General features: G+C 37.4%; 3 protein-coding genes across 5 annotated transcripts; all 3 read right to left on the reverse strand.

Moving 5' to 3' along the window:
- Nucleotides 1-1,472: 1,472 nt before the first annotated feature.
- LOC145232295 (uncharacterized) lies at nt 1,473-5,612 on the reverse strand. Of its 3 annotated transcripts, none has more exons than XM_080096888.1 (5): nt 5,180-5,612; nt 4,258-4,554; nt 3,433-3,577; nt 2,911-3,017; nt 1,473-2,540 (listed from the first exon to the last, which is right to left on the reverse strand). In XM_080096888.1, the coding sequence occupies exons 2-5, from the start codon at nt 4,507-4,509 to the stop codon at nt 2,229-2,231; spliced, it is 816 nt and encodes a 271-aa protein (XP_079953014.1). In that variant the 5' UTR covers nt 4,510-4,554; nt 5,180-5,612; the 3' UTR covers nt 1,473-2,228. The 3 variants fall into 3 exon arrangements, with proteins under 3 accessions (XP_079953014.1, XP_079953013.1, XP_079953012.1); XM_080096887.1 differs by having other exon boundaries at nt 5,020-5,612; XM_080096886.1 differs by having other exon boundaries at nt 4,258-5,612.
- A 1,293-nt stretch (nt 5,613-6,905) lies between these two features.
- LOC145232294 (rRNA methyltransferase 3, mitochondrial-like) lies at nt 6,906-11,620 on the reverse strand. The gene is made up of 5 exons (XM_080096885.1): nt 10,862-11,620; nt 9,780-9,925; nt 8,945-9,062; nt 8,190-8,422; nt 6,906-7,311 (listed from the first exon to the last, which is right to left on the reverse strand). The coding sequence occupies exons 1-5, from the start codon at nt 11,282-11,284 to the stop codon at nt 6,972-6,974; spliced, it is 1,260 nt and encodes a 419-aa protein (XP_079953011.1). The 5' UTR covers nt 11,285-11,620; the 3' UTR covers nt 6,906-6,971.
- A 71-nt stretch (nt 11,621-11,691) lies between these two features.
- Nucleotides 11,692-24,469, reverse strand: LOC145232293 (inositol polyphosphate 5-phosphatase OCRL-like). The gene is made up of 18 exons (XM_080096884.1): nt 23,936-24,469; nt 23,299-23,475; nt 22,807-22,908; nt 22,041-22,155; nt 21,576-21,692; nt 20,769-20,953; nt 19,167-19,278; nt 18,622-18,808; nt 18,227-18,327; nt 17,239-17,349; nt 16,733-16,898; nt 16,091-16,201; nt 15,305-15,429; nt 14,687-14,800; nt 14,115-14,211; nt 13,639-13,763; nt 12,865-12,976; nt 11,692-12,773 (listed from the first exon to the last, which is right to left on the reverse strand). The coding sequence occupies exons 1-18, from the start codon at nt 24,412-24,414 to the stop codon at nt 12,643-12,645; spliced, it is 2,667 nt and encodes an 888-aa protein (XP_079953010.1). The 5' UTR covers nt 24,415-24,469; the 3' UTR covers nt 11,692-12,642.
- Between the last annotated feature and the right edge of the window lie 390 nt (nt 24,470-24,859).

Consider the following 24,859-nt stretch of genomic DNA (forward strand, 5'->3'; position numbering starts at 1 on the left):
GAACATTCCTTACATCGTCATCACTTCAACACATAACACAATTTCACATTCTTAAGCGGGTTTTTAAACGAGCATCGTCCAGTCAAGTGTAACAAACAAGCATTAAATATACAATTGCAACAACACAAACCAGGGTCGCTCTTTAGGAGACTCATAACACTGGACAAAATGTACTACAAAACCCATTCAAAATTGGTAAACTGATGTGTAACAATTATTCAATATTTTGTCGCAAAACATATCATATGAAATCATTTGCACTGACTTTTAACATTTGGCCACTAATAGTTAATTTCGTTTTTACACCGGAAACTTTTTGTCTCCCAAGCCATGAAAACGTCAAAAACAAAAATTCCCGTAACTTGACACCGTTATACTTGCGTCTGCCAGTTTGAACGTTACTGATGTAGCGTTCGAACGAACGGCCAAAGCGTAATTTGACCTCTTGGCAACATGGCGCTCTATCTTGTGTGTGGGATTTACTGCAACTAAGTAACACTGACTCACTGGGATATTTTAAAAGTTTGACGAGTCTGTTAATAATTTTCTGACACATCATTGTACAACTCTTTGTAATGGCGACATCACTGTTCTGACTTTAAACTTCTGTGCGTCGCATTGTTTCAACATTTCACAGCTAAGTTGTGTTGCTTTCTGCCAACCAAACCGAATCAACACAAAAACTGCATCAACTACAATCTGAGAAGCAAGCAAGCAAAACTGAACAAGTTAATCCGGTGAAAAGGGTGCCTGAAGTCTCATTAATTATTGACTGCTGTGTTGAATCGAAAGCGTGTTGGTGCTTGTTGTTTGTTCTGCACTCAATGACAGCAGACACGCGGGTGCTGGGCTGGGATTAATTTACACCTCAATCACGCTCGATACGCTACAGGTCAACTAACAGGTCTGTAGAATCGCTTCAGCATTACACAGCAACAATTACGTATCCAGCAAAAGGTCGGTGAGCTTAAACTGGACAATACGATGATTACTAATTAGGCCTAAAGGCTGCACAATTGACAGATCTGTGAAATCACTTCAGCACAGTACAGTGGTGCTTAACCTTTTTATTGCACTGAAACCCTACGATATTTTTTTACACTTTTGTCGAACCCCAATTAGTACGTTGGTATATCATTCGCTTGTAAGTTTGTTGGATCTAATACAAAACCAGCAATCTTAAAACGTTTTGTAAACCTTTGTCGAAGTTCTGATTGAGCGTTGGCGAACCACTGGGCTTCGATCGAACCCAGGTTAAGATCCACTGGCATAGTACAACAACAAATACGTATCCATCAAAAGATCGGTGAGCTTTAACTGGACAATACAATGATAACCGGTTAGGCTTAAAGGCTGCACAACTCTGTGGTCTTCAACATTTACGAACAAACTAAAACACTTCGGTTCTTGTGTTTTATAATATGCCATTATATTCTAATTAAGGCGTCTCGTATGGGACGTCGAAACGTCGATTATTTGATGAGTTGAGTTTATTTCGCTTGGTGAAAGAACGCATAGCGTCACAATGGCACTGAAATTTAGTTCCTAAAATAGAATAAGCGTCACTTAAACGCGCCACCTGTGACGACAAAATTGTTACTGGTACGCGAAATATCGATGTCACTCTACAATGTAGTGTGTAGTGTAGTGACTACATTATTTCAGAGAACAGAAATATTTTCCAATTAACAGAAACAGTCAATGAATTAACATAGAATATATATATTTCGCCTAACTGGTATCTTCAGTTCCTACAAAACCACATAATAAAACATAATAAAAACGGAATAAAAGCGATAAAACACAACAGAGTAAAGTACTTAGACTGCCACTTAATGTCTTATATTCTCAGTACATTACTTCAGCAAATTTTACAAATATTATAATGCAAGTGGTGTAAACGCGCTTTTTTACAACTTTGTAATCTTGGTGCGGCTGCCCTAATGGAGCGCAGAACAAGCACGCAATTTAAATTGCGTTGCGATCAGTGGCGGGATTCAGCCGGTTCGCACCGGTTCTATAGAACCGTCTCACAAAATTTTATGATATCAGCGAACCGGTTAGCATTACTGGTTGCTGTCAATAGACTTTTTATAACAGAACCTGCAGAAAAATATGACTTTTGTGATAGAACCGGCTGTCAAAAAATTTGAATCCCACCACTGGTTGCGATGTTTACACACCAAACTCAAACCTTTACAACTTCGTAAAATACACAACAACACAATTTATGCGAGAAATTTCTGAAATCGCTTGATGAACCAAACCAGGAAAAACTGGCGAAATTTAAACCAAGTTTCAGAATTGATAAATTTCAACGTCAGAAAAGTTGAAAGGAATGCGAGAGTTGACATAGAAATCATAGCCTGAATAAATAATTTCGCCACTACTGCATTGGATTTAGACATTTCCTGGATGGCGTTGCCTCCCTTGTTTTTGTGCGGGAAAGCTTGGTCCGGAATTTCAACGCCGAGGAATTTGCAAAGTGGTTCCCATCCATCTGAAACACTGTACACCAACAATCGATCTTGTGGGGCTTTCTAAATAAAAAGAAAGACCCAAAAGTATTAGGACTATCCGACATTTCGACTAGCACTTATATTACACTAATAAAGACGCCCCAGAATAAGACGTCGGATGATTTGTTTATATTCGCCGGTTGAACACAAAGGAATAAAGTTTATGAAATATGCCTGGCATCAACACAATATTCATATTTACTGTAACCACCCATTACTTCTTGGGCCAATTTTTTTTAATGTTTTACATTTAAGAATATTACATCTACGAGAATGGTTTTATTATTTTGTTGAAACAAGAAGGTATTTAAGGGAGAAGCATGTATTTATTGCGGCGTGATCCGCAACTTCGTAATGTTCTTAAGCCAAATAGCAACCAAGCAAACATTACCTTCAAAACACTTGCGTTGTGATCCCTGTAATGGCTCCGTAAAAGTTTCTCATGGTGGGGAGTTATAACGGGAAGCGGAAACCGGGAAAAATCGCCCAAGAATCGATCTGGAAATTAACAAAGTTTATCACATTAGTGTTTTGTTGCCTCTTACATACTTTGCCATAATTTTCCAATTATTAAATGTATTAGTTCGTTGATCTACGTTTATTCATTACTATGTTATATATAGGCTTATAAGCCATGTACAGTAAACCAATCCGGACCCGTTTGTACAAAAAAATCTGTAAGTTAGGCAAAGATCCAAATCATTTGTACCTCAAGTTTTGTCCGAATTAGTCGAAAATCCGGATTAACCGAGGTGTACTGTTAACTGCATGGTTTCCTAACATTTATCCAAAACTACAAAAAAGTGTAGTTCGTGTTCTATAAAAAATCTTGTAAAATCTGGTAAGGCAGAGTACCACTGAGTTGCTGCATTTCAAGAATCAAATTTTCTGAGGTAAAATAATTTCCACTCACACATGTGACGTTGATAGGTGTCCCTGATCCAACACGCTGGAGCGAATGTTGAGAGAAACCAGGACATCTTGCTCCGGTTCAACATTTCGATTTGTTGCGTCAAACTCTTGTACCAGGAATCCTCATCGCGGGTTGTGAAAATTATCTAAACAATATTTTTGTAGTAAACCGGTGTCACAATGAAACCGCATAAAGTACAAATTGTGAGCAGCAGTAAGAAACAGAACAACCGAGCTATTATTAGATGAACAATTTACGGTGTAGCTGCAGCGCGTTTAGTAACCATCCACCAATTGTGACATTCACTACTGAAGTGGTCGACAGGCACCCAAAGTTGTATGAGCTGTAACAAACTTTCGTCGCTATATATTTTTGTATTTGTTGTTTTTTGAAGGGAGGTCCGCGATACAATTTTACTTTTATGTGCAAAACAGGTTGCCGTCCACTGCATTACATTGCAATCCTTAACGTTTTGACTTCACACAGCAATTTCAGACTCGGTAAAGGATTAGAGTGGAATCATGTCGGCTTGTTATCTTTCACCCAGGAAAGTCAACTCGGCAAACAAAAGTTTTTCCGCTATCAGTTGTAACCCATCGGAAGTATAACTTTAATCCGTGGAACAACAACCAGGTTAATCCTAAAATAAGTTTTTACAGGCGAAATTGTTTGAAAGTCAGCAATTAAAACAAACACCCAGAACGAGCTTCACTCGAGCTCTAAAATTTGGGCTATTTCAATAGATGCACCCAACTTCCGTTTGTGGGTTTCGTGCGTGCGGGTGCATTGCAATACAATCACAATACCAACAGTATGATATTTTACCTTCGCCTCAGGAAAAGCTTCTAGGAGTTCTTCCCAGTAATAAAATACCGGAGTGTCTGTGAGAGCGTCGACGCCTTTAAAAGTTTCCCGGATTTCCTCACTTGTGGCGGTTCCGCGGAAAATCTTTTCCCATCCGCGGAATCCGTAATAATAATTCTCCATAAAATCGTAAGTGTTGTAGCCGAGAATATTGAAAGCAGCGCACATCGTCTTTGTACCAGTCTTGGAATAACCGGCCAAAATCACTTTCATTTTGAAACTCTTTCTCTTCTGCCAACTAGACTGGTAAAAAATCAGCTGAAATGACCGAACAAGAATAAATACAGTGGTGTGATTCAGCCGGTTTGCACCGGTTCTATAGAACCGTCTCACGAAATTTGATGAGATCAGCGAACCAGTTAGCATTAGTGGTTACTGTCAATGGACTTTTTGTAACAGAACCGGCTAAAAAATATGACTTTTGTGATAGAATCGGCTGACAAAAAATTTAATCCCACCACTGGATAAATCTATTACTGACTGGCATTAATGTCTACTTTTCTGAATAAAATTTGGATTACTCTTAAAAATTAAATGGTTTTGTGTTGCAAACTTAAAGTAACAACTAAGTTATGCGTTTCATATGAATACAAAAATGTCATATACAGTAAATCTCGGTTAATCCGGACCCGTTTAGACCAGAAAATTTTCCGAATTAAGCGAAGATCCGGATTAACCGATGTCGATTAGTTAAAGCCTTACCACATTACAAATCATTTGTACCTCAAGTTTTGTCCGAATTAGGCGAAGATCCGGTTTAACCGAAGTTTACTGTATAGATAAACAAATATACTTTATAAAATCTAGAAGCCTTATACTAAACCAGATATTAGGTAACTTTTATAGGCTTTAGGTCACAAACATTGCCACTCCATCAACCTACAGCAGTTTCTGACCCCGACTGGTTTATGGAGGTTCCGTGGAGCAAGTTTTAATCTTTGACTTATCCGTCAACGCGCCGATTTACTGGAAATTTCCCAAATTCTCGAAATCCTGACGCGACGAATTTCCCGTAACTGGGTCAAGTCAGTGGTCGCAGTTGAGCCACAAAATCAACAAAGTCTGCGTCAGGTTCGAAGGTCGGAACGTCACAAAATACACAAAACTGTCGCGCATACCTTATGGGGATGAATACAACCAAGGTTTTGATGATAGCAGAGTTGTAAGTCGGGCCGGGCATATCGGGTAGGGTTCCGGCCTAACTTTACACTGTGTGTCAGTATTTTTTTGACTATATTTAACCAGACCAGCTAAGTAGCTAGTTGTTGGACCTGACCTAATGTCAAGCAGCCCTTAAACGCCTTGTTCAAGACCAATTTGCCTGTCATTGTCTAATGTGTTTCCTTTACCATACGCTGCTCACCAAAATGAATTCCGATCGAATTTGTTGTTGTCTTCGTTGCGGTTCCAACACCTTAGTACAGTCAGTAAGTGCAAGAGTACTTTGAATCGACAAAACCAATTTACCAAAGAAGCACTTACATAGCTGCCACAAAATAAGACCAAAAACTCGAAGAAATTAAAAACAGACAGAGTGGTTTAACCGAGATAAATCGCGAACAAACTGCGCTAATGCTACAAGCCTCTTAGGTTATTAGTCTTGTGCAACTTAAACGAAGCAAAAATTTGTCACCAACTGTCACACTAACTAAGTAAGTAGAACGTTATTCCCTCCTCTTGTAAATGATTCGGTTAATTTTTCTGTACATTTTCTTTTTTAATTATTATTGACGTAAATTGCAACAGTCGCAAATCACTCATCGGCTTCGACGTTTGTGTTTTGCGCCTATCCGCCAAACATGGATTGTTATACTTACCATGAGTGCAGTGGCGAATATATCACTAGTATGATGTCCTGTATTTTGCTGCGACTCAAGTATACTTACCCTAATATACCTAACCAAGGGCGTCCGCAGGTTTTCGGTTAGGGGGGGTCAAGGTGGGTTCACTCTGCCCTTTCGGCCGGGTGCAAATTTTTTTGAAACCCTAACCCTAACCCAACCTTGTTGAACGCTCATGTATCTTAATGGTTGGTCGTCAAAATCAAGTTTGCCACAACAGGAATCTACAAACAACGTTACTGGAAGGAAACTACAGTACGCCAGTCCCATTAAAGGCGAAATACCGAATCTGTCAGCTACCAAGCATTTTCATATGGCAAGGCGTAGGCCTAGGCTAGAAAAACTGGAAGGAGTTTTACTCATCAAAAATTTTAGTAATCTCGCACAAAAGAAATTTTTTTAGTTTACAGTACATCAGCCTGTGGAGCAGGGTGGTGACCGACGGATCTGTCTTCTTTTATCAAATTTACAAAATATACTCAAGAAGACAAAGACAGACGATCAGCATAAGTGTGATATTTTTTGGCACAAATATTGCTTTCACTTATTTAGCAGGCATCGTCAGTTTCCGTCTTATTTAAATTCACGCTGATCGTCTGCCGCTTTTCGATCGATTTTACCTTCTTTATAATAGTGGCCAATCCAGGATTTGCAAATGTTATTCACAATATTTGACAAACAAATAATTGCATTTAGACTAGGAGGCGCTACAGAAACTTGTACCGATTCGTACTTAGTATCGAAACAATTTAAACAGATTAGGCAGAAAACGTTTTCAAGCATTTTTGTGTGAAAATGGTAAAGTATGATTGCGTTGTTTTCTTCAGCAACAATTCAACAATCAACCGAAATTTCGGGTTCGAATTTCGGCGAATTTTCGACGTTCGACAATAATTGTCTCCGTGCTTCGAACAACATAACACTTGTTTGCGTCACAATGCTTGTCCGATTGTCTGATGACGTCACGGGCAACGTCACAGCCTCGCACTTGCTCCCGAGCGCCTGCATGCGGGCGATAAAGTTGAAAGCTTCAAAGTCAAGTTTGCCGACCATGAGAACGTTGGATGTTGGTGAGAGCGACATCTGGTGGTAGGGGATGCACGGTAATTTCGTTTGCGCCAAATCTACGTCATCGCGTTTGATTGATGCCTCGGAGACCGACTCGCGAAAAAAACTGGAGAAAAACGGTGATCAAGTTCAACAACGCCATAAGTGGGCGTAAGTTTTGTTAAAGTTCACATTTTGTGTAGAATTCAATAATTTGACCCACTTAGAACAAGGAAGGGTGACAAAATGAAAAACGTAATTGTCTACGAAACGCAAATAACATATTCTACAAACTTTTCAAATTTAATTCATTATTACACAGTCCATGTCTCATTCACTTGTAAACAAATCTTACACACAGAAACTGTTTGTCTGTTTGTGAGCAGCAGAATAAAAACGGACGAAAACATGTTTGGGGCTAAAAATGTAACCGATAGTGGCATGGAGTCAAACAAAACGGACGAAACTTTCTCATAACTATATCTACCAGCTGCGAAAGTTTAAGGGATCTGTCAAACACTTGAGTCAGCACAATTTGAAGAAAAATGTTGAAAGGAAATGACTCAGCAATATTTGTTAATTATCGATAGAGACCCGAGAGAAATTTGGGGTAAAAGTTATCTTGGTTTGATGGCGAGCAGAATAACCAGTGGGGTTGCCTTTTCAGCCCCAAGAAACTGGAGTGTTGTAATCTGGCTACACTAGCTTGTGTGCAGGTGGGATTCAGCCTGTTTGCACCGGTTATCATTACTCGTTACTTTCAATGAACTTTTTGTTACAGAAACGGCTGAAAAATATGACTTTTGTGATAGAACCGGCTGAGAAAAAATGTGAATCCCAACAACTTCTTGTATGGTAAATGTAAGGAGCTGCACTGATGAAACCTTTATAGCCCGTTACAAGGTGCAAAGTCGACAGCTTACTTATTTCACAAAACAGTGAAATCAAACTGCGCCACTCTTCACGAAGAAAACCATAATAATAATAATTTCCGTCATAACTTACTCTGAATTTGCAGAAATCTTTTGATAATGAGAATCCGACACGAAATCATTCAGAGATATTTCCCCGGGTTTGTCGCTGGACACAAACAAGTTTTGGGGTCTGTTTGCTCTGAAAAACTTTTCAAGCTTCTCCCAATCACACGAAGGGTAAATCGGGGTTTTGAAGTGAGCGCCTCTAGCGGTTTTCAATACCTCCATATTCCAAATATCAACGCATCCTTCCATTACACGAACCTGGAGATAGAGATTTCCCAAAAATTATACAACAAACAATCAGTTATCAAGTTTATCAAGCTCTTCTGGTAAATGTATTTTATACCAACGTTTCTACGTCCTATACAGGTCGCCTTCATCAGGGTAAATAACACTGAATGCGGGTAGTACAGTGCACGATAAACAAACCAAAAAAGAATGAAATGCAAGCACGTCACAACGCAACGAAAACACTGCGCGATAACGAATGCCTGACAGCAACAGCTTATTTATCAAGCAGTTAATGGTGTTTGAAGTGTTTTAAAGACAAAGTTCTCTTGGTCAAGTTAGAAAGCTTCACAACTGAAAATGCTGCGAAAGAAATTGACGGAAATCTGACTGATACTATTGCTACCAGGCATAATATCAAGTTTAAAGAGCTCTTCTCGCAAATGTGATTTAATTCCGACGTTTCTACGTCCTACGTTTTTCTACGTTTCTGCGTATTAAAAGAAAGGTCGAAATACAGTTGCCAGAAGAGCTCTATAAACCTAAAAATCTTACTTCTTTGCATCCAGTAACACACGCTGCGTTCAACACTTCGCCCATTATTCTTGCGTCCAGAATCCCTGAACATATGAGTGAGAGGGGAAGATAAACTGATTCCTGGTCTGATGAGCGTCTGGAAATACAACAGGAGTTTTAATGTTTAAATGCGCTGTGGCGGAGCAAAGACAAAACTGACAACTTTCCTCAACAAAGTATTTGTTTTGTTTTGCCACAAACAGACTTATTTTAGGGAATTTTCATTTAAAATCAAAACGGCAATTTATTTTTAAAAATGTGCTGCGCTTTGCTAGGAGTTTATTTCGCTTGGTGAAAAAAACAAAAACATATGAGTAGCGTAACAACAGCACAAAAATGATCACCAAGTCGGGAATAGCTGCGCAATGTTGAACGTTATTGCAAAACAGGGAAGGGCACAGCTGGTGTGTGATGGCTAAACGCTCTGCTGAGATTTTTAAATTCTTTTATAGGGTTTAAACTACTGGCACATTTCAACTCACTATATAACTTAACTAATAATTGCACAAAATTCAATCGTAGGGTAAACTGCTGGAAACGTTATAAAGCGGAAAACAGTGAAGGGCACGATTGGTGGATACACATTTTACCCAATATATTACCAAACAGATAATGGCAAAAAAATTTATAGGGTAAACTGCAGGGGTATATTTTTTCACGGTTCGAACCCAGGACGCTCCCAGGGACGAATCCCGATCAAGGTTTTTTTCTATGTCTGTATATGGGTCAGGCGCGCCGGACTATACGAGGGCAACCCTGTTAACGACGGTGCCACCTAACAATTGGCCAGTCAAGTATTGAACACGTGCCTCACCTGGTAATAATCTTCTGTCTGGTGGTTTGATCCTGCTGCGAAACCAGCGCATAAATCCCCTCCACTTGTTTCTCCGCGAATTTGTCCATGACGTTTTGCGATACCAAAAATAAGTTGGTCTTACTTAAAATTTCAATCGGAAAATCCTGCACAAAAACACCACTGTGATAAAATGTGGTTTTAGCAATTTCTCTTTAACTGTGGATTAATTGAGAAGCCGGCACACATTTTCGTTCTGTGGATAGCATAGGTTTGGACAAAGCATTGTTGAGTTGAGTTGAGTTGAGTTTATTTCGCTTGGTGAAAGACAACATAGCGACACAATAGCACTAAAAACAATCACCAAGCCGGAAATAGCTGCGCAACGTTAAAACGTTATTAAGCGCAAAACAGTAAAGGGCACAATTGGTGGATGATACCAAAACGCGCTGCAGCTACACCGTATTATAAGCGTTATTTAATGCTTTTGTTTCGCGGGAAGCATTATATTAAACAACAATTATTGGAGTATGCACTTGTTTTACAACCTATTATTTATCATATGACACTTTTTAGTGACAAGCATTGGGTTGTTTGGTCGCTATGCGGTGCTCCTACATAATAGTGGTATATTGCACCCAGGGTTTTTGTTAAGTATATAGCCTGCAAAACATCATGTTGCCTATCGGCTAGAAAAAAATCTTTTACAAGCACAGGGCTGTGGGAAGGTTCGTCAACTTCTGTTAAATGGCCACTACATACAGTCGGTGGTGGGATTCAAATATTTTGTCAGCCGGTTCTATCACCAAAGTCATATGTTTCAGCCGGCTCTATCACAAAAGTCATATTTTGCAGCCGGTTCTATCACAAAAGTCATATTTTTCAGCCGATTCTGTTACAAACAGTCCATTGACAGTAACCAGTAATGCTAACTGGTTCGCTGATCTCATAAAATTTCGTGAGACGGTTCTATAGAACCGGTGCGAACCGGCTGAATCCCATTACTGCATACAGCTTTGCGTATAAAAGAAAATACGCGACGCTTTAACTAAGATTAAATGGAGTTATAGACAAAATCATCAAAAAGTGAACCTTGCACAAACCTCTAGTTGTGTGTGACTGCTGAAGTAGATGCATCTGATGTAACAACCAGCATTTATCGCATCTTTGATGGATTGCTTCCCATGTAAAGCACAAACTCCATGCATTTGACGATAGCGGGACGTTTTAACGTTGTACATCATGTTAGCGAATTTATTCTTAGAGTCTTTACCCAAATGTTCGTATCTCAAGTCCTTAACATCAGCTGATACCGGAATTCGAGGGCGGGATTCCCGTTTGACGACATTCTTCGCTTTTTCCAGCTTCTCTTTTTTCTGCTGGACAGATTCCACGTATTCTTCGATGTTTTTGTAAGTCCCGTAAGACTTGCGTTTCAAACCGGTTCTTTTGTATCTGACGAAACTCACAACGTGTGGACGAAAACAGCAGGTCAAAATATTCAGTTTCACTCCTATGGTTGCCATGCCTACCCACCTGCAATTTTTTTAAAGAAGACAAAATTAATAAAGTTCTTAAACGCGCCAGAGTAAATTTAAAACAAGCGTTTGTTGTTGGATTTCAGGCTTTGAAATATTTCTGGAAAAACCAAACTACTTCAAAAAAACAAGTTTAAAACAAACCAATAATTTAAACTTCCCCAAGATTGGTTAATTCGATTTCGCACCAAACCAAGTTTAGGCTACAACCAATTTCACCGATTTAACGAAAAAAATCGCCGTTATCAAACCGAAAAATAAATTTTAAAACAGAAAACCTCACAAAAATACTCTGAGTCGGTCAAATTTAGGCCGAGCCTGCCTCTAGTGGACGAATAATAATAATCGCCAACTTTGACATTCGGCCATTTTCATCGAATCAAACACAAAACATATTTGAAAGAAATTCTGTAATAGAGGAATACGAGTAGAAATATATTTATATATTGCACGAAAACAAACATAAAAAGAAACGAAGCGTTCACTTCTGCAACAAACCACACTTGAACGGGTTAACATAGAAATTTTATGGCTTGGTAAACAACAGCGCCTCTGGTGGAATTATAAACATAAAATCGACATAGAGATACAATGTTGCCACAGTTTAAACCAGTGGTTCTCAAACGTTTTTATTGGCAGGACCAAATTGTAGTTTTTTAAATGAGTAAGGAGCCGCAAAAAACGAGACCTCAGAAAAAAATCACTAAAGATTATTACATTGAAAGCTAAAATAGCAATCTTTGGTGGTTTTCTGAGGTTTGGTGGGAGCCGCAAAATAAGTAGTTGGGAGTTGCATGCGGCCCTGAGAGCCGCTTTTTAGAATCACTGGGTCAAACCATGCAAATCACGCTATAGTTTCACTTGTTAAGGGGAACGCAACACTTTGTTACAACACACTGTGTATGGAGGCCTACACTAGCATTCAAATAACACAGGAACGGTTACAACATGGAACTAACTCATCGCGATCGCATTGTTGAAAATCTTGTAATACACGAAGATGTAAAAAGATCTCTTTTTGTTTGGTCAGGTTCGTAAAGTTGTTAAATTTAATTTTTTGTCTTGCTGTAAAGATTTTCCTTTCGACAAAGTTTGTGAAATTCTTTTGAGCCGGCAGAAAAACTTGTTTCAGCTTTTGCAAACACCAGTTGCGCACAAACACCAAAAATCGACGATATTTTGAAAAAGGCTCTTAAGCTCCCAACGTTTATTCTCCAGTCTCAACCCGACATGGACGTTTGAATTGTTTTACCAAAGGGGGTTGGGGTGGCAAATAACCCCTGTCGCACCGGCCCTGTCAGCGATGAACACAGCTTGCAAAGGGCGACAGCTTGTGGCAGAATCCCCTACTCTTCGATTTTGTTGCGGAGAAACATTTTTATAAAATTTGTCGATTTCTGTCTTTCAATTCTCGCTTCAAAACCGGTTTTCCTGTGACCCTCTCCTGGTCGAAGAAGCAAGCCGCTAAACGCCGTCCCTGTGAATACAAGTACATGGCGGGATTTGAATCCATGACCTATTGATAAATAGTTACGATTCAAGTAAAACACATTTGTGTAGCTTCTCACCTAACAAGTGGTCATTAAGATTGTTTTCATCTTTGTACTTGAGAAGTTCCTGAAGAAATGCGAGCAAATAATAGAATACGCTTCGATGACGAGATGACATCGTTTTCAACAGCTGAAAAAAGTCAAGGGAGGTAAAAATGGGATTGTCTGACTGAATAAATTTTTTGTCAGGCGGTTCCATCACAAAAGTCTTTCTTTTTTTCAGTCAGTTCTGTTACAAAAAGTCCATTGACAGTAACCAGTAATGCTAACCAGTTCGCTGATCTCAAAATTTGGTAAAACGGTTCTATAGAACCGGTGCGAACCGGCTGAATTCCACCTCTGGATTACACGAATATTAAGAGATCAGGCTTAATGAGAAAACCCTGATATACCACTTTACCTACACTTTAAGTAGACCAGGGGTTCCCAACAGGGAAAGAATTTACTTTAAGTTGTTCATGTGGTTTGTAAATAGAAACTTAGTTCTGGGAATACAACCTGTGAAGTTGATTAAAGACCGAACTCTAAATGACTTTGTATGGTTTAATTTAGCATCGGCTATGTAGCATGTTGGGAAGGAATGAAAATGTTATCAATTGTCAAGGGAGGTAAAAATTGTCCTTGTCTGACTGAACACGAGGCAAAAACGTAGAAATAAGGGCTTTATAGCAAAAAAACTGATGTACCACGTTACCCCTGCTTTATGTAGACCTGATTGTCAGTTACTATAATATGGACGTCGTATTTATTTGTAGGATTTATATATTTCAAATAGTCGCATTCGTTTCCCACCTCTTTAGCGAGATCCAAGTTTTCCGCCACCTCCAAGCAGGGAGTGTAATACTGAAATGGAATCACCGGTTCAGGGAGGGCTTCAAGGAAAAGTAACAGCGCTTCTGCAACCGAGTGGTTCGACCCTGAAAATGGAGCAAGTCGCTGTAGCGAAGTAATCACATACCACGTCAACTGATCACCACAACTAATTTTTTATTCTAAAAACCATACACAGTAAACCACGGTTAATCCGGACCCGTTTAGACAAAAAATGTCCGGATTATTGATTAAACATCGGTTAAAACGGATTCGGTTAATCCGGATTTTCACATAATTCTGACAAAACTCGAGGTACAAATGATTTGTAATGTGGTAAGGCTTTAACTAATTGACATCGGTTAATCCAGATCTTCGCCTTAACCAAACAAACTGTTTGGTCCAAACTGGTCCAGATTAACGGAGATTTAGCATGGAAAGAACACAATGTTATTTACCTGGTAAAGTGGTTTTGTTTGTGGGCAAAGTTGAATCAAGTGATTCCTGGATTTTCTGAAACTCGTGATGAAGACCGGGTTGCTGGAAGAGATCGGGCTGAAAAAAAATGTTCAACTGCTAAGCACAAATGTGACAACCAAGTACATTATAAAACAAAATGTAATCACAAATTGACATTGCTGAATGCTTTTTATACTATGGCCCAACTGGACAAAACCAATACCAAAAAAATTCTAACATTGCTATAGGTTCAGCAAAAATCTAACAAGTTTTTTTTTCAGATATTTGTTCCTAGTTGCAACAAACACCAAACAAAACCTCAGTTAGACCGGATTCTGTTAATCCGGGTTCATGGCTAATCCAGAACATTTTCTTGGTCCAAGCAGGTCACGATCAACCAAGGTGTCACAAATTGGTATCAGAAAAGCCTCTCAACTTTTGGCTGCTAATTAGCAAAAAATAACTTTACAATCACAAGCCCATTCTGGCTACAAACATTCTACCTTACACAACAACTAGTATTTTGTTTAGCATCACACCAGTTGAAAGACAAATTTCCTAAACATTCTACCTGATGTCTGGCATGTTTATGAAGGTGATCCAAAATCCACCAAAGTTCTTTGGGAACTTGCAGAGATTTTTCTGAAGTGTTCAGTTGATTTTCCCCGACAGCTCGAATCGTACTCTGTGAAAAATATTTTCATAGTAAACCACTTTTTAGTCATTTTTTAAACAAAAGTACTTTTTAGAGTGATAGTTAATTTTAACACAAAAACAAGGTGGCAACTTTTAGAATATTAAATATCAATCTATGGTAAACGTAGTGTTGTTGTCATATTTCATAGCTAACCTTTTTGTTCAACCAGCAAAACACAACAACAAAATGGTAAACACAAAAAATACACTTGCATTTTTTGTTATAAGAACGATAGTGTTGGGTAGCTGACATTTTTACCCTGATGAAGATGCCCCGTATGAAGACAAACCGTTAAAGACGTCGAATCATCAGATGTTTTGTTTATATTTGCAGGTTGAACAAAAAGGATAATTTATTACTCCACCGTTTTCTTTAAATGGGTTTTAATTGCATCATAAAGTTTCTTTGTTTGGTGTTTGTTGAAATAATAAACAGGTTTTGTTCAAATTATTAATACACATTTAAGATTTTATTATAATTAAAGTTTTTTACCAGTCTAGTAATTTCCTTCTGTTCGACCAACGTGATTGGTTTGTTCATTCTACACAAAGCTTCAATTGAAGTTCCAAAACAACTGGGGGAGTATTTGCCAGTCAGTGTGATAAAAAAATCTTTACCTGTAGAACATAAAACTTATATAATAACAATACAAAATGTTTTTGCTAGTAGATTTCACCAAATTTGTCCCAAAGGCTTGAAGTTATGCTTTAACCGAAAAATAAAAGTAATAGCCTGAGAATCCGTATTTTTCCGCCATTTAGCTCATTTATAAAAACAGTTATTTTTGTTCTTGGATACCCTTTCGAACACTAGTTTTATATGTAGTAATTCTTTTCTTATTATTGAAATCTCCTTTCAAGTAAAACGACCGCGACGATTCAGGGTCATTAACATCAGATGAAGAAAATTCAGTGTGAAAAACCACTAAATCTGTCGCTATGTTTTATTTGTTTTATCAAAACAAATGCATTTCGCTATAAAAAGCATCATCAGTGTCTAAAAACAAAATAAAAAACTAGTTTTATATGTTAGCATGTTTGGTTCAGTTTGTGCAACTGCTCAGCCAAGCACCGAGCATTAAAAACTCAGGTTTGGCCCATCCCTAGAAACCAGCCTCATGCAGTAAACAAACATTATCCATGCAATAGCAATAACTTATTAAACCCTTCATGTTATTTAGCAAAAAAACTAAATCCTAAAATCACTATGACCTTCTTTACATCAGAACAAACTACACAAGGTGAGGAAATTATTGTGAGATGTGAATATTAAACTCACCACCGACAAGATGAAGGATGAGAATATCATCCATTCCTTCCTGACCTCTGTTCAACATGGGTGCCGTGTTCTTATTCACATAAACTTCAAATTCAAGTTCAACTTTTTCACCTGAGAAAGTAACGATGTAAACTTGAAGGGTGGCTTGGCACATTTTGACATTGCACAAACACTTAGGGAAGGCGGCCCATAATAACTAGTTTACTCTGTGGTTTATGTCCAGTTGTGGCATTGCACAGAATTGGTGAGACATGGCTTATACCCTGTTGCTCACAACAAACTGGAGTGCCACAAGGTGGCTATACTAGCCAACACTGCAGATCTCTCGTCACCAGCTGCACTGAAGAGACCTTATCAGTCGAAACAGTGTGCACTGTCTGCAGCTTTAGAAATATTGAATAAAGATAGTTTTTGTGTGTCACAATAGCCCAGTAGTGACACAAAGATCCAAAGCAATTTTCACATGCACCGTGCGCAGAAAAATGAGCAATAATCATAGCAACTGTTTCGCCAATTACCCCAAATACTAATGCAAATACAAATGTTAAGATATAGATGAACAGCTGGGATAAGCCCTAAAGCATCCATGGTTAGTAATACAAATACAAAACATAACTGGTTATTGATTATTTCATGACATACCTGGCATAACATAACCCTTGGGTTTCGACACAGTAAGCCATGGTTTGCAGAAATTAGAATCCCCGAGTTTTCCGATGAATTCAAAATGACAGGGAGTTTGCCCTGTGTTGTGAAGTTCAACTGTTTGTAACGAGGGACATTGGAACTTTACCACTCCAAAATCAAGCTGAAAACAACACAATGCAATTTTTATAAACCTTGCCCTATATTAAGCAGTGTGTGTAATCAATACAATATTCTTATTGTAGTATATTTCGCCATTTTATGGCATGATTCTTTAATTTATTTTCACAAATTTTGTTTGATTTTTATTGTTGTTACATGTACTAAAAAGGTTATTTGCAAGATCAAGGCTAATGGACAAATGCAACGTTTGACACAATACAATGGCTTGTCTCTTAAAATAAAAACACTTGCAAACAGAAGGTTATGATTTAATGGTTTACAAATTTTGTAAAGTTTTTTTTAGTTTAAAAAAAAAATTAAAGTTTTTCACGCAAACTCACCGTGTGATTGCTCAATGCCATAGTTGGAAGCCATTCATTCTCCAAACGATCGAGTCGTCGAATTTCCTCTTCGTAAACTTTTCTGTATTTTTCCTGGTCGATGATTTTAACCTGAACAAATTATTTGCATTTAGTGAAACTGAAAAACGACAAAACAAAGTGGGCTTTTGTAAGTTAAAAACTTGTGTTAACTTGTGTACTTTTTGCCAGTAAGCTTTAAAAATGCACCATGTTATTGATTGGTATCACATAAACCAGTGGTCCTCATCCTTATTCATTTCGTACCACCTGACAACTTTTCCATCGCTGCGTACCATGTAAACCAGTGGTTCTCAACCAGGGCGTATGGGCCCCCCAGGGGTGCCACGAGCTGTGTTCCGGAGGGCCACAGGTGTAGATTCACCAGAAACACCCACTAAAATCCATTTTCTTTTTAACTTTATTCCCTAATTTAATCGACTATTTCACACACTATTTGTCTATATTGAGGTTTTTTACAATTATGGATTCTTGTTTACTCTATTAGGCCTGTTCAAGGTTGAAATTAGCACCGAATTCCAACATGAGAAGGCCAATTACATTTTTTAAGGGGGGCACAGGTCTTACAGGGTTACTTGAAGGAGGCCATGGGATCCAAAAGTTACTTTTAGGGGGTAACGGTACACGAAAGCCACTGATTGAGAACCACTGATCTAAACCCTGTTTGAATAGGTGGACCAAGAGACCTAAATTTCTCTTCCAACAAGGTTAGCAAGTTCAGAGGAACATCCAAAACATGAGTTGCGTCCCAAACCAGTCCTGACCATTTTGGTTCAATTTTGGATCTGACTCAAATTAAGTATGACAGAATGCTACTCGCATACCACCTGAAAAGTTCTGGCGTATAACCAATGGTATGAGCACCACAGGTTGAGAACCACTGATATAAACTAATCAAATTTTATGAAGTTACACTCCATCTTCGTGATAAAACAACTGAATAACTTACATCCAACTTGAACAGGGCGCTGACAGGTTTGTGGTCGCTGATCTTCAACGCAGGGTGGGATCGATATTTCAGCAGATTCACAGCTTTGAATGGCTTCTTGCCTGGAAACAAACAAAATAGAGAATAACCACAAATCTGTGTGAGGTCAATTGATTCAGCTATAATTTAATTTCTGTGGCAAGTAATAGCAGTATAACCTGTGACATCTTAAACAGATAGGATCGACCTGCATATTTTTACATTTTTGGATAAAACTAGAGTACTAGACGTTAATTTGGACTATTCAACCGAAGTCCATGAAAAATAGAAAGAAAATACAAAAATAAAAGCAAAAAAACAGGAAAAGTCCAAACACAGGCCATAAATCATAGCAACTAGTAATTTATTAATCTTACTGGAATTTGCGTTCTGTTGCAAAGCAGATTCCCTCCACAGAATTCTGTCGCACCACGCCGGCATTCGACACTTCTCGCTCGTGTCCCATTGGTCAGTTCCCGGGTTGTATTTGTAAGTCGGCCGAAACGTCAAGTCACCCTCCTCGAAGCCTTTGAACACGCTTCCAACCCGGCGCTGGACTAACAACTGGAGAAACAGATTCGTTAGACCACAGAAATTGATGCTGATGATCGGCACAAGAATCTCTTTGCTGACAAACTAAAATCCACATTACAATATCAAATTGAACATGGATATTCAGAATAAAGGTCACATGTTATAAAATAAAGGTCAGAACAACATTGGCACTTGATAACCATAATATTACAAGGCATGTAATGTCTTTTGTCAACATGTTAAACAAATTTGTTATGATATTGATGACTTAAACTAGTATCATGGCATGAAAATTTACAGTTAACACTATGAAGGTCATGAATAGCAAAGTTTACAGTTTTATTTGTTAGTATTGCATAGTTCTTAAAATGTGCAACCCAATATTTACCTGGTCATTTTCCAGCAACGGTTTATAATGTTGGTCCTCGATTAATTCTTTCACTAAATCAGGCAGCATGTGGTCGATTCTGTAGTTGAGGTCGCCCAACCAAATGAGAACGCTGCAAAAAGTAAATTTAAATTTGAGAAAAAATAGTATGACTGAAAAATGTGTCACACAATATCACATTGTGGAGCTGGGTTTTGTAAATAAAAAAAACAATGTTTCTGGGACACAAACATGAATACTTTCCACCGACAAATACGAAGGAAAAAACACTGTGAACATTTTTGTGTGTTAAAAGTATTTATTTGAAAGTGATAACTACGATTTCAATTTCAAACTACCTCGAGTAACTCTAATAACTTCATTACCAACTAAATGATTGAGATTCTGCTTATATGGCAACATTTTTACATATATTGGTTGTTTAGGTTATGAACAAATGCATGAAGCAATCTAGGCATGCATGAGATACACCTATCAGTTAAACCAGACATCAATCATGTTGCAAAAACACAAGGAAATTTTATAATGGCAGGGGTGATATGTCACATAAGCAAGTTAAGCACACGGAGGCAATGCAGGAATTGACCAAGTCAAGGTGTTGGTTATTTTGCCAAATTGAAGTATTGTTGTCAAAAATAAACTACAGCGGCATCCACTAAACCAGGGGTTCTTAACCTGGGGTGCATGCACCCCCAAGGGGTGCGAGAACTGTTCCTAGGGGGTGCGGGGGTGCTGAATCATTAAGGTTGGTTAGGTCTATTCTATTTAAGCAATTACAGAAGGGGGAGCGAAAATTGGTTAGTGATTTGAAAGGGGGTGCGAAAATTGGTTGGTGATTTGAAAGGGGTGCAGCAAGGAAAAAAAGGTTAAGAACCACTGCACATAACTGTTGTTTACAAAAACTTTATTACTCACATCTTAATAAGGATTGTGACACAATAAGTAAGTGGTACAGACCAATATAAAATAGTTACTATGAATAAGGGTGGCCAGATTTCTGAGAATAAACGAGGATATTAAGGGTATTGATCGGAAAAGAAGCCCAAACAGATAACAACAAATTAATGGTCATAACAAAAACACATTTGTCTGTTTACAAACTGGCTGTCATATTCCGCAGGCAATACTCGTTTAAAGATGTTCATTTTTGATAAAATTTCGTTTGGTTATTAAGAGTTTTTAATTGTTTTTTAGTTTGAACTATACCTTTCAAAAAAGTTAAAAAGTTATTTATATTCAGTTATAACTTAAAATCAAGTATAGCTTTAGTGATATCAAAATTGCCAGCCATGTAGATTAAAATGTAGACATTTCATTGAGCAAATGTTTCGACAAAAACAATTGTCATTTAAAATTTTCCCAATAAAATGTTTTATTCTACACTGCTGCCAATTTTGTTTTTAATAAAAATACTCTTTAAATCCGTGTCTTGTTTACCTTTTATCAAAATCATAAAAATCCACACTGTATTACCCAAGTACTGAGAGTTTAAACGTCTTGTGTACCAATTAACAAAATCATTAAAAAGCAAACACGGTATTAACCAAGTATTGAGAGTTTAAACGCCTGGTAACAGGATTAAATTTCAAAAACATCACTTACTCATGTTGGAGCACAGTGCAGTTAGTCTCTGCTTGTGGATCCGCAAATCTCATTCGTTGACAAATATCTGAATAATCCTGGTTTCTCCGTTGGACTTCCTCCGAATGTGCAGCGAGATGTGAATTAACGACACAAATTGTTGAGCTGTGGATGTCAAATCGAACTCCAACACCTCCTTTGTTACCCTGGAAAGATCTTAGGGTCAAATACAAGGCCAGGAGTTTTATCAAGTTTGTAGAGCTTTTCTGGCAAATGTATTTTTATTCCGACGTCCTGTATACAGACCAAGTATTGCTCATCCAGCAGTTTTTATTGTAAACAATCGACGTTTCGACGTCCTATACAATCCTGTATACAGATTGCCTTCATCAGGGTTTAATAACATGGAATGCGACTAGTACAGTGCACAATACACAAAGGAAAAATTTAATAACAACTAAACTGGAGAATGGAAAATATTTTCCTAGTAACGGAATCAGTTAATCAATTTACATAGAACATATATATTTCGCATAACTGGCATCTATAGTTTCTACAAAACCACAGAATAAAAGATGAAAAAAAAACTACAATTGTACACTTCCTATATAGTTCCATTTGATCAATGGTGTACCCTATTTATCCATTTCTTATACACACTATTTAATCACACACATGATTTCTGCTTATCAAACACATGCTTATGCAAACTGGAAAAAAGGCAAATTCTTTATTTTTAGATTTGTTTAGAAGGGCAAATTAGTAGTAAGTTAAAAAATAGAAATTGCAGGAAGCAAAAGGTTTTTAGATTACAAACAAGAAATTTACCATTTTCCCGAGGAGGCCTGTACCAACTTGATGTGCAATAACATTCGTGATGTGGGGAACATGCCGTTCTTGTGCAAACACTAGTAACATCATACCAACAAGTCGGTTCAGTTTAATCTGCAAACACATGTAAAATCTGATAATAAAACTAGGTACACAAACAAAGGAAAGGAACTGACAAAACTAGGTACACAAAATGATGGTCTGTAGAAAGTTAGATATATTCACATAAAGCAATAACAATCTAGTTTTATGAAATATATATTATATTACTAACAAACCTAGAGGTCAAGACATATTTTAACTGAAAATTGGAGAACTTTGATACTTTGCTATCAAACATGTTTGAAATCTTAAGCATAGTAAGCTTACTTAACCAAAAACATACCATTGTAAGTTATAATTACACAATATTTTAATTCCCCTGCAACAATAAGTTGTAAAAATATTGTTACAGATTTTTACCAAACGATACTTGGCTTTTGGATGTAGAGAATGCTTCACACATTTCAACCATTCCTCCTCACGTGCTGACTCAGCAAAAACGAATGCTTCTTTACTGAGATCCAGTTCCTGAAACCTGAAATCAATCATAAATTTAAACATTCAAGGAAATATTATGATATGGCAGGGTAAAAAAGTAAAAATACACTGTGGGTAGGAAGCTTTAATAAGACTCACTAAGTTGAATGCACATAAAAAAGTGTGAAAAGTTTTGTGCAGTTAAACATTTATATACTGTATAAATATGCAAATGTGCATAACGATGGGGTTAAATGTTACAATGCAAGTTGGTTTGTCGTCTAGAAAGAATGAATTTAAACAAGTTTCATGCTATTTTAAAATGCCGAAGTTTTTTTTAATCGCAATTTATCAATCTCATTGTGCGCAAATTAAGAAGCGAAAACACTTTGTGGACCCCTGATTGATAACCACTGATGTACATTGTATGTTTGCCTAATTATCCCTTGCATTCATCAGTACTACGGAAACCACATATTTTATGGAAAAATCTTCTTAACATTTAATCGCCATTATCAACCTGTTTTAGCTGCCAATTACGCTTGTTCGTCACCTTTTTTACTGCATTTACTGGTTTTAGGCGCTGCTTGGTTTTATATTAATTGATTTAAGAATAACACAAATTGCTGTTGAAACGTCATGTTTTATACAAATATACTGGATTGTTTGATTCTTGTTTGAAATCTTCTTAAATTGCAACAATACGAACCCGACAAGGTAGATATCTGGCGGTTCCTCGTCACAACCCACCCATGGGTCCAACTCTTGCGTCGGAAACTGTCCGTTAACATTCCACGTGCCTGCAAATATTCTGCACGAAAAAAAATAGATTTTACAAAACAAATACCAAATCAATAAAAGTAAACTCAAAAGATAAAGGGTTCAATTTTCGAAATAGCAAGGTTGTTTAACTGTTTTGCAGGCAAACATGATTTAATGCTGGGGTCCTTTAACAAAACCACGACTTAAACAGGTTTCTGATGAGATGAAAGAATATTTTTTTAAAACAATTAAGTAAAACAACTTTAACAATTAGTACAGTTTTTTTTTCAAATAAAAACAAGTAAAATATATTTTTTTTTGCATGCAGCAAACACCTTTTTTGAAGACCGTTCCAAAAATTAGCTGATTCCAGTTTAACATAAATTTTGCTAGTGTGATTTAAATACTTCAGAGCACAGTACATTTATATTATCTCTACCTGAACGGTTCTCTTTTAGTGTAGTCATCCTGTCTTTTTGCCATAAGCAATTGCATAAGTTGTTCTCGCTGTCCAATAAACTTCGTCGCCATCTCATTGTGCCCGGACGCTCCATCGAACGGCTCAAATTTGACAAATTGTGAATTTCCGATGTGGGTGACATCAGGTGAGGAAGCACTGTGGTTTATTTGCAAGTTAGAATGACAAAAACTCTTTCTTTTTGTGAAAACATTACACTATAGTTGTTTAATCAGTTGGTGTTGCAGCACAGTAATTTGTTGTTTTACAATCATAGATGTTTCAACTGTAAGCTGACTTTTTTTTTCAAAACACAAACATTTATCTGTGCCGATTTTAAACTATTTAATACAGGACAATTATATAAACTCTGTTCAATAAACCAATAACAAATATGTATAGTTCCCTACATATGTTATTTGAATTTTGACCTAATGTGCAGTGTCAAGATAAAAAATTAAGCATCACAGAGTGGTAAAGTATTTACTTACACAACTCATGGTGCACAGGTAACAAGCAATCAGTTTTAGAACAAGCTTTAGTTTCACATTTACTAAATTGCAGGTTAAATTATTATACACTGTAACAATTAAGATACTGCAAAACTTTGCATACTGACCTTCGATTTTCTAACTTCCGTTCCTGCATTTCCTCTGCCACATGATTGTCATTTTCATTTGAACTCAAATAACTGACAAACGAAGCTGACTTGTTTTTAAAACTTCCCAGATCAGATCTACTGACTGGGTTTCGTGCAGGTTGCTTAGTTATGGCTGAAGAGTTTTCATTGAATTTGAGAAGAACAGATTCTGACGTGGTTCCGCTCACTGTGTGTGATCTGGGTGAAGGTGGTGGTGGCGGAGCTCGAGCTGGGGCATGCGTTGAACCCCGATTAGTTGAAGCTTGGATCTGCGTTGAACCTCTATTAGTAGGGGGTGGGGGAGGAGGTCGCACAGGACGTTTTGGTTGTGTTGGTTTCTCGTTGGCAAGAGGATCGAACTCTGACAAATCATTTACTTTATGATTTTCCGTTAATTCAATTAAGTTGTCTATTTGACTTGCATTTATATGATTGTTTGAACTTGTGCCTTCCATCATGGCAAGATCATTTCACTTAATACGATTTACAAACATCTAAATGCAACAAAATACAAAAAAGCTTGATGACATTTAAGAAAAATTATTTATAAGAGTAAACATGTAAACTAGTTAGATTCGGATACAAAACAGATGAAATGCCGTTTAGATGTCTCCAGGAAAAAAAACGCTAGTAACGTTTGCACTTTCCAACTCAGAAATGCTAGAAACGTTTGCAGGCTTAAAACCCGTTTGTTTTTTCTCGTTTATTTTCTGACATTAGATGAGCAAAGTTGTTAAAATGTGTAGTAAATTTAAAACAAGATATCAAATCAATAAATCAAAATGGATCGTTACATCTCTATTATCGTAACAATTGAAGTTTATTTGTGTGGAGAAATGACATTAAAACCTGAATTTAGCTGTTTACGACAAATTCGACCCAAAAACAACAACAAAATAACTT

This window comes from Phallusia mammillata, chromosome 6 (assembly GCF_965637545.1).
Source record: "Phallusia mammillata chromosome 6, kaPhaMamm4.hap1.1, whole genome shotgun sequence".
Classification (NCBI taxonomy): Eukaryota; Metazoa; Chordata; class Ascidiacea; order Phlebobranchia; family Ascidiidae; genus Phallusia; species Phallusia mammillata.